Source organism: Rattus rattus, chromosome X, assembly GCF_011064425.1.
Source record: "Rattus rattus isolate New Zealand chromosome X, Rrattus_CSIRO_v1, whole genome shotgun sequence".
NCBI lineage: Eukaryota > Metazoa > Chordata > Mammalia > Rodentia > Muridae > Rattus > Rattus rattus.
This window is the reverse complement of record NC_046172.1, coordinates 32,287,830-32,306,854: the sequence shown is the minus strand read 5'-3', so window position 1 is coordinate 32,306,854 and position 19,025 is coordinate 32,287,830. Positions and strand designations below refer to the sequence as shown.

Genomic DNA, 19,025 nt, shown 5'->3' with positions numbered 1-19,025 from the left:
GATCTACATTGCAGGTTCTAGGCCATCCGGGGCTACATAATGAAATCAATCATGTCTTTAAAAAAAGCTAGATGACACACATGAAGAACACAGGAGTTTGACTTCTGACCTCCACATGCATGCAAGCACACAAACATGCTCACACAAACACACATAGACACACAGGCAAAGAAGCAGAGAGAATAAAGATTAAGTATATATTTGCATATACATATATCTATTTATTGGTTTTGCCTCTCTTCATGTCTTCCTTTCTTTGAGGTCCTATGTATTGGCATTTCCTTATTACACTACAGCATTGCCCCATCCTCCTTCCTTGTGCTTTAAAGAAGTGTGTGGGCTCAACATTACTGTCCTCTGCCACTTGCTTCAGAGTAAAATTTCCCAAATATGGCTTGTATGTTATAACTTCTGAATGTCGACTACCTTGTTTTTACTTATTAAAACACATTTATGTTGCCGTATGCCTGAAGTGCTAGGCAGGTTTGGTTTTGTCTGTTCTTGTCAGTATTTTGAATGTTGAATGTGTCACTCTGCTGCCTCCTTTTCTTCTCCTCTTCTCTCCCTCCCTCCGTTCTTTGATGTGGTCTTGTTATGTGGCCTCTACTGCTTTGGACGTCACTTACGTAGCTCAGGTTTGGTAGTAGTTCAGCCTCCTGTAGTGCTGGCACTCTGCCGATGTGCCACCACGTCGTGATTTCTATTGTTTCTAACCAGAAACCAGCTATTGACCTTGCTGAGTCAGTCTGCCTTGTATGTGACAAGCAGGTTTTACTGCTTTTATCATTTTCCATTTTTCTAGTATTTTGAGCATGTGTCTTGGCATGAATCTTCGTGTTTATTCTATTTGAAGTGTGTCGAGATCCTTAGATGTTGTGTTAGTTACTGTTCTATTGCTGGGAGAGACACCATGACTAAGGCAACTCTTATGTAAGAGAGCATTTAATTGGGGGTGGCTTACAGTTCTAGAGGTTTAGTTCATTATCATCAAGGTGGGGAACATGGTGGCATTTGTGGCTCTGGTGCAGTAGCTGGCATGGCCAGAATGTTTGAACACATATCTAGGATTTTTGTAACATGGCCAGAATAATGTTTAAACAAATATCTTGGATTTTTGTGGTCCAGTGAAGTTGACACATGCAATTAACTAACACAATATGTTCAAAGGTAACCCTGTTTTTCTGAGAACTGTTTATTTCTCTTCATTCTGTTTTCTTCTTCAGATTGCATGACCTTTGCCAGTGCAGTCTACAAGTTCACTGATTCTTCTGCCAGCTAAAATATGTGGAGCTTCTTTAATGAGTTTTTAAAATAATTAAGTCCAAAATATAAGACAATTTTCAGTGTAGAGAAATATTGTAAAGTTAGTGGAGTTCCCATCTGTTTCTCCCTTTCATCTTACTTTACTAGTATATAGTCATTACAGTTTATGAGTCAGTGATTCATAAGTTATTGATTTATTGATTATTGATACTGCTAATAACATTTCCAGACTTCATTCAGGCCTCATTTGTAATCTGACCTGAGAATTCAGGAGAGGTGGTAGCCAAATCCCATTTAGCAAAAAGATTTTGCTAACATTTCTATAAAACTCAACCTGTCTGTTTATTAAAGGAACCTATTGGAATTCCTTTCTGTATTTGTGTGTGTGTGTGTGTGTGTGTGTGTGTGTGTGTGTGTGTGTGTGTGTGTGTGTGTGTGTAGGAGGGCACACCTGTGCATGTGGAAGTCAGAGAACAACTTCTGGAAATGGATTCTCGTCTTTGACCATGTGGGTTCCAGTGATCGACTCAGGTTGTAGGTGTGGCAACAAGAAATGACTTTACCTGCTGAGTCATCTCACCACTACTCATTAAATTATTTTGTGTCATACATTGGATGTGTCCTAGGTCATAAATAACTAATAAGTAACAGTGAAATAGTAAGAGTAAATTATAATTTATCTGCTCTGTTCAATTAGAAATTTTTTTTCAAAACCTGATTTCTTTATTTTCTCAAGTTTTATTAATTCTGATGACTTTTTTTTTAAATGGGGGAGGACTATAAATTCTTACACCTCCTCTTACAGGGTTTTCCTCATATACTTATTTAAATGCTAACTGTTTGTCTACATATCTATTTCCTTTAGCAAGTTATAGTTTCCTGAGAAGTAGATATCATACCCCAGAGCCTAGCCCATGCATATAACATAGACACTACATTAAAGAAAACACACAAAAGGATAAGAAGAACTATATTAAGGGTTTCTAAGGTTTTGACTTAGGGAAGAGAGATCTCCATTTCATTATCTTTCCTATCAAAATTCTCTGGGAAGTTCTCAAAAAATTCATTTTAGCTTTTTTCTATCTGTTAACTGAAAAACTTAATAACAGCCCACATTTATGAAAGAAAGATAATATTGAGGAAAAGTAATGGGCTTGGAATAAGTTGTCCTAAGAATTCATAAATAAGAATTGACTATGTATATAACAATAATAACTGGCAGGGAATGAACTTATAAAAATATTACTCTCTCTGTAGATTATCCATAATATATTTTACAGTTTCACAAATTTAATTATGTGTAGGTTGGATTTTGTTTTATTTTGTTTTTCCAACACAGGGTTTTTCTGTGTAGCCCTGGTTGTCCTGGAACTCATTTTGTAGACCAGGCTGGCCTTGAACTCACAGAGATCTGCCTACCTCTGCCTCCCAGTGCTGGGATTAAAGGCATGTGCCACCACTTCTGGCTAATTATTTGTGTCTTTAATTCTATGCAGAAAATATTGTGAAGCCCTTTGAAATACCATCACCTCCCTGTTCAGGGACTCATAGACTCTGAAAGCTGGAACAAACCTTATACATTCATTCCAACACAGAGAAAGAAAATAGAGTTCATGTGCAGGTCTTAGAAGCAGCTTTTGAGAGGTTGCTTCACAGCAGAGAAGGTGAAGCATAGCATAGCTTCTTGATAACCATGGAGCCTCATTTTTCTCAAAAGAACTACTACTTAACTATAGATGCAAGATTCCGCCCTTTAAAAAGACCCACACTCAGTGTAAATATTACCTTGTCTGCCGTTTCAGTTAGCCAGGATAGCATAGCCTAATTTTAAATATCACAAACGACTTTTTAGTTCCTGGCATTGATATGTCTTCCTTCGAAGATGAGACATCATTATTTCAACAATTGAAGTACTATTAAGATGATGAACAGTCAGTCCCCACGCACTTCTTGTTAGCACAAACTCTTCCTACCAGAAGTCCAATTTCTATTTTTCGGAGAATACTGATAAACTGAGTGCCATCTTTCACTAATTATGTGACCAAAACCAGGTCATTTTTACATCTATCAGCCTTTGTTTTTGTTCATTAAGAGGAAATAATAGTATCTGAACAAAAATAGGCTAATAAGGAAGATTGAGGTTATAGATATATTAAAAAAGAACAATCATCATTAACTGGGTAATGACAGCAGTATAACAGTAAATGTCAAAAATAAAGCAAATACCTCCAGTAAGTGAGATTTATCATCTTAATTAGAAGCTTGTACTTAAAGGGGCTTCCCAAATGACACAAGTAATTTATGTCAATTTACCAAGAGGGATGGTAGATTCATAAAATAACATTATCACTTTTGGGGGATTTGGGGAGGAGCCAGTCTTTTGATATAGTCCAGGGCTGTCCTCAAACTGTGCTAAATGTTGGGACTGCAGACCTAGATGACCCTGTCAATCTCATTTTAGTTTGGCCACTTTTTACTCATTAAATTATTTACAAAGCACTCATTAAATTGAACAAGATCATTGAAAACTTTGGGGCTGGAGAGATGATAGACTCAGTGGTTAGGAAACTTGTTACTCTTCCAGGGGACCTGGCTTCAAGTCCCAGCACCTACACAGTGTTTCACAATTGAGTGTAATGATTAATGCTTCATTCATCATTTCTCTCTCTCTCTCTCTCTCTCTCTCTCTCTCTCTCTCTCTCTGTCTGTCTGTCTGTCTCTCTCTGTGTGTGTGTGTGTGTGTGTGTGTGTGTATAGAGGCCAAAGGACTGCCTCAAGTGTCATTAATGCCATCCACATTTTTTTTTGATTGACACAGAATCTTTCATTGGCCTGGAACTTGCCAGATTTCTCAGATCTTGTAGATTTTACGTTTCCAAGGCAAGCTTACAGACTAGACCTCACCTAAGTTTACAGTGAACATACAGACAAGCATTACTTCATTTGATGCATGCCTGTGCACAAGTGTGCAGTATTCACGGAAGCCAGAACAGGAACTGGATCCCCTGAAATTGGAGTTACTAATTGTTTTTGAACAACCACGTAGGTGGTGGGAATTGAACTCAGGTCTTCTGCAAGAGCAGCCAATGCTTTATAAGTTAAGTGACATGTTTGGGAGTTTCTAGCTTGGTAACCATACAGAAGTTCTAAGAGGAAGCATGCTCTAAGAAGTCGTGAGAGACCTGCAGTCCCCAGCCCCACGTTCTTTGCCTTGTAAAGACCTTCCTTCAGGCTGTTTCATCTCTCTATAACCTCTAATAAGCAAGCAGTGAGGTTAAGTAGCATTTTCTCACGTTCTTGAGCAAAGTTTGAACCCGAGGAGAAGGTATCGAAATCTCTGAATTTGTCTTTTTGTCATATAACTCCTCTGGGGCTAGAGACTTGTGGCTGATGCTTTAAATGGGGCAGTCTTGTTAGAATAAGCCCTTTCAGCTTGTGTGAATTGAATCAGTAGGGCAGTCAGCTGGTGTTAGAATCAGAGAACTGGTATTGGAAGGGGCGGGGCGGGGGTGGAGATGCCCCGCAGATACATACTGTCAGGGAAACTCCACAGGTCCTCACAGGTATTTCCAGTTTACAAATGAAAACAAATGCAAGCTCTCAGAGACTGCGCGCGCAGCTCTACACCAAGTTAGTATGGGGTAACATGGGCACTTCAAACTGCTCTTAGTTCCATTTTCTTTCTTCTTGAAATTGCAATCTGCTTGAGGGAAAGAACCAATCTTTTCTTCTACTTAGGTTTTATCTTTTAAATTTGGTCACTTACATCATTTATTGATCTTAAAGAACCTGTTTTGTAATTTTTACAACTTACTTTTCTAAAGTTAGCAGCACAGACAGCTGAGAAAGTGGAATTTTTTTTTTGCTTGATTTTCTTCTACTTTTTTTAAAAAATAGGACACAAGTATCTTTAAGTAAAAATAACTTTCAGTCAATTTGGAAACTATCCCAGGCTTCCTCTTGATGTCTCACAAAGTTGCTGCTGTCTAGTTATTACCACTTGGTTTTCATAAGTGACATAAGTGACCCTCACAGGGCTAGAGCTTAATCATCAGCTGTTTGGCAGGCCGGATTCTATTTTTTCTAGTTTTGCTATTTTTTGGAAACATTCTGAATTATACTCTGTCACTCCATAGACTTACCTTTTAAGTGATTTAGAATGGTAATGAAAAGACGGGGGTAGACTTTACAGATTTCATATTGATCCCCTGTGAACTGATCTTTATTATTGAGGATTTTAGTAGCCATTCTCAGTTTTCCGAATGCTTAGAAATGAATTTGTGGACTTGAAAACAAGAAGGAAGCTTGGAGATCATCTAGCAGAGGGGTGTCAGGTGTCAAGTAAGAGATTAAAATTAGTCACGGTCAAGCATCCGCCTGGACATTTGTCTTGGTGAGAGAAATCCAGGTTTCAGAATGTATTATGTAATTTCCAGTGGGGACTATGAGGGACTCTGAGGACCAGGATTCTGGAGATGAGATGAGGATGTATTAACACTAGCCTGGAAGCTTTTGGAGTTTTCCATGTTGTTGACTTTGAGATTTTTATGGTATCTTCAAAACTTCTACTATGTTGTTTTAAAAGATTTGTGTGTGTGTGTGTGTGTGTGTGTGTGTGTGTGTACATGCCTGTACACAGAGTAGTGGTTAGAGGACAACTATTAGATTTGATCTCCAAGACTCACTCAGTTTGTTGGCCTTGGCAGCAAGCACCTTTACCTACTTAGCTATTATGTTGGCCCCGATTTTCAGTTTTTAATATATGTATAGCCAAGCAGCATATATTTTTTCTATTTCTCTATCTTTCTTTCTATCTATCTACCTACCTATTTTTTATTTTACATCTCAATTGCTCTTCTAGTCTCCCCATCACACAATCCCTCCCCCATCCTCCTCTGACAGAGTGGATGCCCCCTCCCCTGGGTATCACCCCACCCTGGCCCCTCAAATCACTAGAGAACTGGGTTCATCCTCTTCCACTGAGACCCACCAAGGCAGCCCAGTTGGGAGAATGGATTCTATAGACAGGCCACAGCTTTAGGGACAGCCCCTGCTTCAGTTGTTGGGGGACTGACATGAAGACCAAGCTGCACATCTGCTACATATGTGCAGGGACCTAAGTCCAGTCCGTGTATGCTGTTTGGTTGGTGGCTCGGTCTCTGAGAACCCTCAGGGTCCAGGTTAATTGACTCTGTTGGTCTTCCTGTAGAGCTCACATTTTATATATTGAAGAGACTTCATATTTTTGATTATCTTAATTAATCTTAAAATTTATTGTGTATGTGCATGTAAAAAAAACAAAGGAAAACTTTTAGTAGTTGTTTCTGTCCTTCTCCTATGTAGATTCTAGAGATTAAACTCAAATGGGAATTGCATTTAGGCCATCAGACTTAACAACTAGTGCCTTTACCTAAAGATCAGCCTTCTCACAGCTCCATAGTCGTTGCACACTAATTGGTTATCCAGTACCAAATGGTCAATACAAATGGTCAGCCCTGAACATACATACAGGTAACATTATATAGCCTGAAAACATATACATATAACCTCTACAAACTGAGCAGATTGTACTTAAGTATTTAGGAGTGTGTGTGTGTGTGTGTGTGTGTGTGTGTGTGTGTGTGTACAGTTAATGAAATAAGGAAAAGCCACGAATTTGAACAAGAGCAAGGGAAGATACATGGGAGGATTTGGAAGGAGGAGAAAAGGGATGGGGAAGTGATACAACTATATGAATTGAAAAAAATTGGGTTTCTATTCTTAATTGAATAGAAGGATTGGGGACTTTTTTTTGTTAGAATATTTACTCTCTGTAATATAGATTTTTTTCCCTCAGGTTTTTATTTCTATTTTTCTCCTTTTCATTTTTATGGATATCTACACTCAGCAGAACATGGGTCTTTCTTTTAAAAATGTGAATAATAACAGTTCCATGTCACCCCTGTGTCTCTGCCATTCCTTTTGACCCTCTAGTAGCTCCTTATGTCCCATGATAAAAATTGTAGCATTTAAAATACATAGTTTTGGGCCAGTGAGTAAAGGTGTTTATCATCAAACCTGATGACCTCCGAATGGTGGAAAGAAAGAACCTGCTCCTGGAGGTTGTCCTTGCACCTCTATACAACATACATGCATGCACGTGCTCACATGCCCAGGAAGGCTAGGAGCATCCATTCCCTGGAGCTGGAGTTAGAGGAATTGTAAGCCTCCTGAAGAACAGCAAGTCTTCTTAACCACCTCTCTAGACCCCTAAACCCAGTATTCCTTAAACAGTCTTGAACTTCAGTTCCTTCCATCCTTTCTTAATCTTAAGGATGTTGTTGTTGTTTCTTGGAGTAGGGGATACAATAACTTGGATCACATTTTCTGGTATGTGTCAGTGTACCAAATCTAGGAAGTTCCCAGCTTTGTAAGTTTCATTTCTTTTCTTTTCTCTTCTTTTTTCTTTTCCTTTCCTTTCCTTCCCCCCTCTCCCTCTCCCTCTCTCTTCAGATTATTTATTTATTTACTCCAGATTTTATTCCCCTCCTGGTCTACCCTCTGACTGTTCCACATCCCATATCTCCCCACCCCACCCAGCCCACCAGACCTCTAAACTTCCTGGGGCCTCCAGTCCCTTTAGGGTTAGGTGCTTCTTCTCTGACTGAACCCAGACCCAGGAGTCCTCTGCTGTATATGTGTTGGGGGCCTCATCTCAGCTGGTGTATGCTGCCTGGTTGGTGATCCAGTGTCTGAGAGATCTTAGGGGTCCAGGTTAGTTGAGACTACTGGTCCTCCTACAGGGTTGCCCTCCTCCTCAGCTTCCTCCAGCTTTTCCTTAATTCAACCAGAGGGGTCAGAAGCTTCTGTTCATTGGTTAAGTGCACATATCTGCATCTGACTCTTTCAACAGCTTGTTGGGTCTTTCGGAGGGCGGTGATGTGGGGATTCAAAATATCATTTTGTGGTAACCTTGGTAAAAATTGATCTTTACATTTCTCATATAGTTGCCTTCAAAAACAATTTATATGTGTAAGATATTGTAAATGGCTGGTATAGTATTAATATGGTCTCTGAGTTTTTCCTGCCCTCTTTCAGTTCCATTGTTTCAGTCTGATCCCCAAAGCCTTCTCCAGAAGGATTTGGAGTTTAAGTAGGATTGGCAGTTCTGGGAAATGTGGACCAAATTGGTATGGGATTAGTGCATTTCCTTCCTTGTGGAAAGATTGCCCAGGATAAAGCAAGGTACATATTTGTTAGTTTGAACTTTTCACACTAGCAAGTTATGTGTAACTAATGCTTACCAAGTAGGTGCTTGATTTAATAATAGGAACTGAACTTTAAAGGCTAGATTGATGAATCAAATAACTTTCTGCTATTGAGAGAATAAAGCAGAATTAAGACCCCATTGAGGGTTCAGATGGTCCCACCTAGGAAGAAGACTGAAATAGAGTGTAGTATCTTTTTCCCATTTAGATGTGAGCAGTCCCCACAAGAAGGTAATGATGATGGTTTTCACAGGGTTGCGCTTTATGCAGAACTGGTTTCCTTCTATCCATGGATCCTGAGTTTTTAAGATGCTTTCAAATCATTTGAATTCTTCTATTATTGCAAATTTAGTCATGTACCAAATTTATTCCTGTGCATTCTTAAGCGACAAAATGGTTTCCTCATTTGTATGTATAAAAACAATGCCAGGAACAAAAACAAAACTCATGATTCAACTGATTTTGTACTCTCTTTGAAAAGAAGCAAAGATCTGTTGAGATGAAGATTATAATTTCAGCAATGAAAGGAACATTCTAGGCCCAGACAGCTTTTAAATTCAGTACTTGTAATTTATGAAATAAACTCTAAGCCTTATCTTTCTGTCAGTTCTTATAGCTACCTGCTTACTTACAAATGTAGAAACAAGATTGTTTAATTCTAGGACTGATGAGATAGCTCAGTGGGTAAAGGTACTTGTCACACAAGCCTGACATTTTTTGATCTCCAGAACCCACACTGTGGAGGGAGAGAACAGAATTCAGTAAGTGGCACTCTGATCTCCACACCTCTGTCTGTCTGTCTGTCTGCCTGCCCCCTCCCCCTCTCTCTTAGTTTCTGTGTCTCTCTCATTGAATAAATAAATATAATAATTTTCAAATTCTCCTCATTCTAGGTGTTATTTATTACTGTGGGACATTTGGTTATTTATAAAATTGATGGCCAGTAACCTCAAATCTTATCTTTGGAAGGTACTGTATAGGACATCTAGTTCAGTACAAGAATGGTTTCTATCAGGGACAAACTGTTTCAAGCCACCCCTTCCTGCCACCTGCTGGTCTCCTCTGTGTCAGTTCTACTTAGAGATACAGGCCTTCTCTGTTCTTCAGCTTATCAAGTTCTTCTTTGTATTGCCTTGAATGCTTTTCTCATGGCCTTGTGCCCATGGCTTACTACTTTCCATAGAACAGAATGAGGTCTCTGACAGATCACTCTTAGACCACCTATCTAAAGGACCCTTTCCTGTCATCTGTCATGACTTAATTTTTTATGATAGTTGTCACTGTAAATTATTTTTGTTTATTGCCCACATCCCCTTAGCATTATGAAAAGAAAGAGGCAGGCTGGTGTTTACCCACTTACCCCAAAGCCTTTCTGCCATCAGATGGCCTGTTAGGAGCATCTGACCAATACAACCAATGTGAGCAGAATAAATATGACTGGTCCTTGCCTAATTACTACTGCTCTGAAATAAATCTCTCTCTCTCTCTCTCTCTCTCTCTCTCTCTCTTTCAAAGTTACTTGTCCTTTTTTTTAACCAAGTACACATGGTTTTTCTTTTCTCTTATTTTCTTTTGTTTTCTTTCTTTCTCTCTGTCTTTCTTTCTTTCTTTCTTTTTTTCTCTTTTTCTTTTTCATTTTCTTTTTCCTTCTACTGGTAATCTTAATTCTACCTCCACATGGGCTTCCTCCTTCTCAACAAGGTCAGATGGGATGTCAGTTATTTTTATAGGAGACAAACCCAGTTTCTTCATTAGTTCCTCATCAGGTGTGATTTGAGGCGTGTGCTAAACTCTGTTTACCTGTCTTTAAGGATATTTTGGCTTTGTTACTGTATCTAGCAATATACATAGTACACTGTGTGGAGCCTAAGCCTCAGTGGCAGAAAGGACATAGAATTTTTGTTTAAGTCATTACTGCAGTGTTCAATGCTTTATCTTCAATAAGAATTCTCATTTGCCTTCAAATAAATGGCTAAGAAATAAATATATATGGTATCTTAGGGTCATTGTGAATTCGTAAGAACATGTTTTATGATTGACTATAGCAGCATAGAAATTTCCTAAAACACAATATACAATAGGGAATAATTATAAGTAAATTGTTAATTAAGGCAGTAATTAAAGAGAAATGACATCTCCGAAAGACCATCTTGGTATGTCTCTTCTCCATTTTATTGCTCCCTAGAGGTAATTAATATCCTGATATTTATAACAAGCATAGAATCACATATATACCTACATGTTATGGTTTGTGGCTTAGTTTTTCTGTTTTAATATTGTACAAAAAGAAAATGATGTCTTTTTTATTACTTTTCTGTTGTATAACAAGTTGCCACTAACATTCCTCTAATATTAGCTCACAGTTCTGTGGGGAACAAATGTACCCTGACATGGTTGAATTTTCTATTCAGGACTTTATGAGGCTGACACTCTGCCGTGTGTGTGTGTGTGTGTGTGTGTGTGTGTGTGTGTGTGTGTGTGTGTGTGTGTGTATGTGTGTATGTATGTATACATATATATTCTATATGTACTATATATATTCTCTCTATATATATGTATATATATATATATTCATTTTTCTCTCTCTAGTCCTACACTAGCTTTAGACTCAATTCTCCTTCCTCACCTTTCCAAATGCTCGGTTACTGGTATGTTCATAATCTACCATATCTAGCTTAAAACAAACAAATAAAAACAAAAAACCCCAAAAACATAAATTGTAACTTTGATTTCCAAGGTCCAACTTTGTTCTTTTTTTAAACCCTCTTAAATATGTTTCCTATTTTTGGAATTTCTGGCATAAATGATTTTTCTCTATCATATGTATTCATTTTAACCTTGAGATTGATGCTTAGTTCATTTAAGTTTTTACATTTTTGATGTATGTATATCAGATTCTTAGTTTTCATTCTTTATTAAAAATAAACAAACAAAAAACACTTGTCTTGTATAGGTGTATTTCACATATGTGGAGGTCAGGTGTCAAGGCAATCTATAAAAGTGATTCTCTTCTTTCATGATGTGGGTCCTGGGGATTGAACTCAGGGTGTCAAGCTTGGTGCCAAGTGCCTTTACCTGCTAAGGCATATAATTCTCTGGCCCCTGACAATTTCCTTTTCTAAGTATTGATTTAGCTTCTTGCCATAAATCTGTGGCATTGTAAGTTTTATTCTTGTTTGACTCACTGATGGGATGTTTTGTGGATTATTAACTTCCAGGCATATTAATATTTTCCAATTATTTCTTTTTTGTGTTTTAACTTTTCTGTGTTTTAGATATGGAGAGTATCCTCTGATTTCAGCCCTAGCAATTTGGTTTGCATTATGTTATGCTGTACCATGCCATCCGTTATAAATGTGTGTGCGCTAGAGAATTAGAGAAAAAGTATTGGTTAGGTAATTTGGTGTTTTAGAAACCATCTAGGATCTTCTGAACGCTGACACTTTTTATTTTCATTGAGTTCTTTTTGCATATTCTCTCATTTTAGTATTCTAACTTAACCGTTCGAGTTTTGTCTCTTACTCTTTGGACCATCCAGTCATCAAAATGCTTGCTATTTTTTTCCTTCTTTCTACTTTAATCCTGCAGTTATTTCCTGGGCTTTCCTGATCATCTGACTCTTTCAGACCCCTGTGAGTCCCTTGCTGTCTCAGCTGTTTGTCTTAGCTCTTGCTTGTGGGATCTCATCTTGGATTTCTGCCCATCATTTCCAGTGTGTCTACTGTCAATGAGAAATGATTTGTGACATTAATACGAGGTCTAGATTGGTGCTGTCCTCCCCCAGGAAAAATTTCCCTTTGGACTTTCCCAAAGATGAGTAGTGACACCCCCAATCTTAATATGGAATTATCTTAGTCCAAGGTACAGTTAGAGGTTTTATCTGGATCACTGGAATGACATAATGCCACAGTTCTGCTCTGTCCAAGGGCTGATGTATTGCTAGCTTCCTTTGTCTAGAGCCTGTAGCTAGCTTTTTCCGGCTTCAGTTTCAAATGACTGGTGATGTACCAAGCTTTGTCCTTTTGAAACACTCTTGACTTTGATATTCGTGCCCCTATCTCAGTAAGTATTTCATAAGCAACCTGTATTTCTTTCATTTTTCCCCCACTTCTTCAACTTCCAAAGGGGATCAAAACAATTTAGAGTGGTTTGGGCTACCTCTTCAGGTTCTATTCTTTTGCCTTGATTTGAACCAGATACTTCTCTATAATCTTAACTATCATAGCTTTCAAGTTCCTTTTTGAAAGTATTTTCCCCAGCATTTGTATTTGTCCTCAAAGATACATTTCATCCAAGTTACATAATTCGCCATTAACAGAAGCTAAAGTGTCTTTGTCTTCATACCATTTTTATCTCTTTTAAGATTAATCAGTGTTATTCAGCTAAATTTGGCACAATTTCTTTTTTGCCTCAGTACGAATACTGGTAGTTAAAACACAGATTTTTGACACCTATGTTATGTATGTCCTGGCATATTTAAATTGGGATTCTCGGTTTATCTTCTTTGGCTTGCCACAGAGACCAGGTAGTAACAGATCTTTCCTGTATCTCTTGCTGCAGACCTGTTTTGGATGCTGGGTCATCTTAGCAGAGATCATTTATTTGTTACTTCAGTTCCTTTGAAATAAATACTGTAATTATTATACTGTAATTTACAAAAGAAAAGATGTTTCGATGTTTCCTGGATCTTTCAAAGCAGCCTTAGAAAGTGAAGATTAACTCTCCGAAATATTCTGAGCATCTTTTAACTGAACATGCATCTTTCATACAGTTGGCTTCTTATCACTGCAAACTGAAACATCACAATTTTTCCTCTGCACAGTGAAAAGCTCTACGGGAGTGAGGGCCTGGATTATCTAATTCTCTACAGTCTTGTGCACCTTTTCAATCAATCGGTTGTTATGATGTCTGTGTGTGCGATGTATATATGTGTGTGTTTACCATGGGGGCATGAGAGTAGAGGTCAGAAGTCTGGTCTTTCCTTCACTGGGTTCCAACTGAACTGAGGTTGTCAAGCTGGTGTGGTGAGTGCTTCCCGTGTCGATCATCTCACCAATCCTTGTGGGTCTTATTTATCATTTCCCTGAAACGTGGAGACAGTCTTGAAGTGAATTTTTAAATAAGTAATACGTATTTGTCTTGTTTTCCAAACTGTAACATTGAAAGACAGGTATCTGAACATAGGCTCTGGATCCCAGCACTTGAGATGGAGGAAGGGAGATTGCTGTGAGTCTGACGCCAGCCTAGGCTATAGATTTCTGACACCCCCCAGCTCAAAAACAACAGCAGTAAATGATTGTAGCATAATTTTTTACTGACTATTATAGTAACTCCTTAAAGCAGTGGTTCTCAATTTGTGGGTCACACATGCTTTGACAAACCTATCTCCAAAAATACCTATGTCACAATTCATAACCGTAGCAAAATTATAGTTATGAAGTAGCAACAAAAAGAATGGGAATTGTGCACTAGAGAATTGTGGGTTGTTGGAAGAAACGTGTTTTCGTTTTCTGAAGAAAGTCTAATGAGAAGCGGTCAGTGTGACTGGAGCCAGGCTAGCCACATTGGGAACCAGCAGATGTTCTCAGAGGATGGAATCAAGTTGTGTGGCTTACAGATGGACTTCGGCTGCTACCTTTGATGATGCGGGAAGTCATTCTAGAGTTTGTAGTGAGGTGTAGCATGATCCGACTTACTGTAACGTTACTCCGAGTTCTATCAGGATTGTAAGAAGTTGAAGGGATATTGTATTGTTATTAATATTACTTATTCTTTGTGTTCACATCTGTTAACTTGCTTCTGGTGGTATAGCTCTGTCAGAACTCTCAGTGTATTCTGCAGAGTAGTCAGTAAACGCACCCTCCCTGGCCTGACTTCCATTCTTTTTTTCCCCTCCTTATAAAGGAATATTACTTCCTCTTGTAACTCTACTCTTCCAGGCAGATTTTGAAAGCAGCTTGTTTTAATTCCTTAGAAACCATATGGCAGGCTTGATTAGAATTGCATCGACTGTATTGATTAACATGAAATGAATTTTTATAGCTTTGAAGTATCTTATCCTTAAAAGTTGAATTTTTTCATTCACTTAGGTTTTCTTTAATGCCTTTAAGTGTAGTTTTATATAATTGCATTAGAGATCTGAGATATCTTTTGTTAAATCCTAAATTTTGGTTCTTGTAAATATGATCTACTACGGAGCAAGCTTGGTTTGTTTTTTTGTTTGTTTGTTTGTTTGTTTTTTTTTTACTGAAGTTTATAAATATAATTGATATTTCTATATGAAGCCTATGTTCAGTTACCATGTTAGACACTTAAACTTCTAACAGTCTACCAGTTAGTCTCCTGTCAGTTTCTTTTCCTTCCTTCCCTCCCTCCCCCCCTCCCTCCCCCTCTCCCTTCTCTTCCCTTCCTAATTATACTTATACCAACAATAACTGCTTTTAAAGGAAGAAATAAATATAAAGACAGAGATTGCCTTTGCTGCCTATGGAATCTGACACTTTTGAAAAATAAATGTTCCATGTAGGTACAGGACTTGCTCTTTTACACATGATGATGGGAATATGAACTGGGACAGTGCAGACTAACTTCCCTCCCCTCCCTTCCCTCCCCTTTCCTTCCCTTCCTGTCCTCTGCCCCCCCGCCCCCCCCATTTCTTTGCATTATGTGATCCCAGGGATTGACTTCAGTTGCAATGTTAATGGTTCTTTATATTATATGAACCATCCTCAGCCCCTGTCTGTCTGTCTGTCTGTCTACTTGCCTATCTATCCAGTTTACACAGCTTGTCACTTTGTTGTCCAGGCTGGCCTCCTGCCTCTACCTCCTTTCTGATTGCTGAGATCACAGGTGTGCATCACCATTTCTGACTTCCTTTGAGTTTACTGATAACATCTGTAGTTTCTGCTTTCTCTCTTTTGAATGCATTTTATCAATTTATGTGCACATGTACCCCATACTTTTCTGGGACGCCTAGAACCTAGCAAGATGTTTAATAATGTTAATAAATATTAAGAGGTAGAGCTTATCATTATATTTTAATATGTATTTTTAAAGATTGTAGTTTTTGTTTGTGCACATGAGTGCAGTACCCTCAGGCAGGCAGAAGAGGGTGGTTGATTCCTTGGAGTTGAAGTTGTAAGCATTTCTGAGCAAGCTTATGTAGGTGCTAGGAACCAAACATGGATTCTTTGCAAGAACAAACTTCTCTGAACTACTGAGCCATCTCTTTAAACCCAATATATTTAATTAAAACCAAACAAAGCTGTATCTGAAAATTCACATTATTACCTGGTTGCAGGTATTCTCTTTTTTTTTTTTTTTTTTTTTTGAGACAGCATTTCACTGTGCCTCTGCCTCCTGGAGAGTGCTGGGATTAAAGGGGTGGGTGGTCACTATGCCTGGCTGTTGCAGGTTCTATATGGTTGCAAATCTTTATCAGGATAAGAACATTTAAGTCTCATCAATTCTGTATAGTCTAATTGTTTGGAAGTCTTATCCTAGTTTACATTTCCACCATCATGTTTGAAAGAACACTTCCTGTCTACATAGCATGTGGGGTACCTTTTTGAAAACGTTTGATATTCCACAGGCAGCAAACAAATTTCTTTGTTTAAATGTATTTCTTCCTTTTAAAACGTTTTTAAAATCTGTTATTGTTTATAGAAGTAGGGCAAGTTTTTTTTTTAAATAAAAGAACTAGAATGAACAAAAAAACCCTAGAGCATCGTTTTCTATAACCTCAGTATTATCAGAATCTTACTGTGTACACTATAAGCGTTTAACTTTTGTTTTTCTTTGACCCTGAACTCATAACCTGTCCAAGGCTAGGTATAAATTTCTGATCCTCCTGCTTCAACATCCCAAGAGCTGAAATTACAGTCATATACCACCATCCCCGGCTAGATTTAGGCTTTACATTTCTGGTAGAATTGCTACAGAAGTAGTGATGTAGTATGTTTTATCAGGAAACAAGTAATGTTGGTTTTTTCATTATTGACCATGTTAATTTTGATCACTTAATTATGGTTGTGTTGGGCAGAAGTCTTTACTCTAAAATTATACTTTGTCCTTTTGTAATTAATAGGTACCTTGTGGGTAGATAGTTTGAGACAAGATAGTGTTTTTCCTGTAACATTCAACTATGAATTTTAGCATATATCGATGACACTTGCTAAAGGAATTTATTCTAGAGTGATTGCTACGTGGAGATTTTGTAATTCCATCACTACCTTTATTATTTGTTATAGAGCTTTGTAAAAGAAGCTTTGCCTATATTTACTTATAGACATGTTTTTATTTCATTCTACATATGATAATTTATTAATATCCTTTATTATTTTTTTTTTACTGTTGCCAGTATGAGTCAGTTTAACTTGGCTCCTAGGTCCATTTGATGTGCCCTGGTTGTTCTTCAAGCATTTTGTTACTTTTTGGCTGTGCACTTTCTCTGCCCTAGTCTTAAATTAGTCACTTCTTCAAAGACATGGGAACCTTTTCGTTAGAGTATGCAGTGTGCTCAGAGCTGTTGGTATGCCATTACTTGTATGCTCTCTTAGGGCACAGATCTGGAGAATATATATGCACATAAATATTTATGTGTTTTCCTTGCTCTTTCGTATTGCATTTACCTTTTGTGGGACTAGGAAATGAAGGTCTCATTCTCTCCTGGAGAAGGTAGGGCTTATAAGGTCCCACCCCTAGCAAAGGAGCAGTTGATAGACACCATCAGTTTTCTTCAGGGATGTGGCCCAGGGTAGGTTGTCTGTGATCCAGTGGGTAGCACCCTACACCAATACGCATACTGGCTACACTAATTGGACTGTGGGTTATTAAAAGGTGGGAAATTGGGAAGGGGAAGTGTTAGAGGTTTCATTATTCAGTGTATACTTACCTGTCTGGTCCAAAAATATAGATAAAGAAGTTTCTTGTCATCTAGATGTAATAGCACACACCTTTAGCCTCAGCATTTAGCACACTGGAGTCAGAGGCATGTGGACCTCTGTTTCCTGATTTTCAGCCAGGGCTATACAGTGAGAGTGTATAAATAAAAAGGTTTTATCACTATTAAAGAAAAATGTCTAAGATTTGAGTATAGTTGAGTACAATGTTTGCTCTTATTTTTATTGTTCATATTTTTAGAATGAGGATACTAGATAAAGTACTATTTTCAAAAGTTAACTGGTCCTTCCTTCCTTAATTATGGTCATGGTATTCATTTTAAATACTAAGAGGTTCATTTCGTTTGAGGTTCTTTCTCCCTACTTTTGTTTACAGCATATGAAACAATAATGTGGATCCAAAAACATTCTAAGAAGGATATGATAGGTTGAGTGTTGTAACATAACACTAATGGCGCTTTGTTCTGTTTGCTCTTGCAGGGACTCATTTAATACTTCACAGTTGAACAAATGTATGAACGTTCCTTGACAATCATTGAGAATTTCTTCGTTGGAACATTTTTTTCCTGCATACTGAATAACTGGTTTAGAAGTCCCTTTTTTGGTGCCATGTTCTGTGGCTCGAATCAAAAGAGGAGTTTGTCTTCATGAAGATTCCTAACATTGGTAATGTGATGAATAAATTTGAGATCCTTGGGGTTGTTGGTGAAGGTAAGTTAAAATTACATTTGAAGTTTGGAATACTGTATCATTTTGTATATCACCAAAAACTTTATTCATATCCTCTGAACTTAGCATATCAATTCAGATATGCACCTAAATGTACAGTAGTAAAAAAAAAAAAGACCTGTTCGAGTCTTATTCTCCAAGTGAAAAACATTTAAAAGTCCTTTAAAGTTTAATAGATATTTTTGAGATCAAGTATCTCTGTGTAGCTTTTGCTATCCTGGAACTTGTTCTATAGGCCAGGCTGGGCTAGAATTCAGAGATCTACAAGTCTCTGCCTCTGGAGTACTGGGATTAAAGGCATGAGCTACCATGTCTGACAATCAGGGATATTTTAAAACTGACATGATTTCATTCTTTTCCCTGGCATGGTTTCCTTAGTCTATGTATTTTTGTTGTTGTTACATTTTATGTCATCTGAGCTAATTTTTAAATATCTGAAAATTCATTTCTATATGCTAAATTTAATTACTATATGGCAAACAAATGGATAAATAACTTTCTATTTTTTGAGAATGACAGATCACAGTTTATAAGTTTTCAAGTACACAGTTTGGTTATATGTTTAACATCTTAAATTAATATGCATGGGATGGTTTTAATGCGATTTATTTTCCTTTCCCTGTAGTGTATAACATGATGCTTTTATGAGCAAAGGTACTATTGATTAGATAAAGTATAATTCATTTTTCAAAAATTGACTCCTAGAAAAAGAAATCACCCTGATTTTCTTGCTTAGTCATTTGACTCTTAGAGGTAACTTGACAGAAATTTGTAAAAATGATTTTAGTTGAATATCAGGGAAAACGTGGTTTCTTAGCATTTGTAAAAAAGAGATGTTATAAAAATTTTGGATTTTAGGTTTTTAAAATAAATTTTGAATTTCAAG

The 19,025-nt window shown here is 37.5% G+C and overlaps 1 protein-coding gene across 1 annotated transcript in view; it reads left to right on the top strand.

Annotated features, from left to right (window-relative positions):
* Cdkl5 (cyclin dependent kinase like 5) overlaps nt 1-19,025 on the top strand; it is a 183,341-nt gene that overhangs the window by 46,022 nt on the left and 118,294 nt on the right. The window contains 1 exon segment of the mRNA XM_032889581.1: nt 17,891-18,121. Within this exon segment, the coding sequence (XP_032745472.1) occupies nt 18,058-18,121 (64 nt within the window). The 5' untranslated portion in view covers nt 17,891-18,057.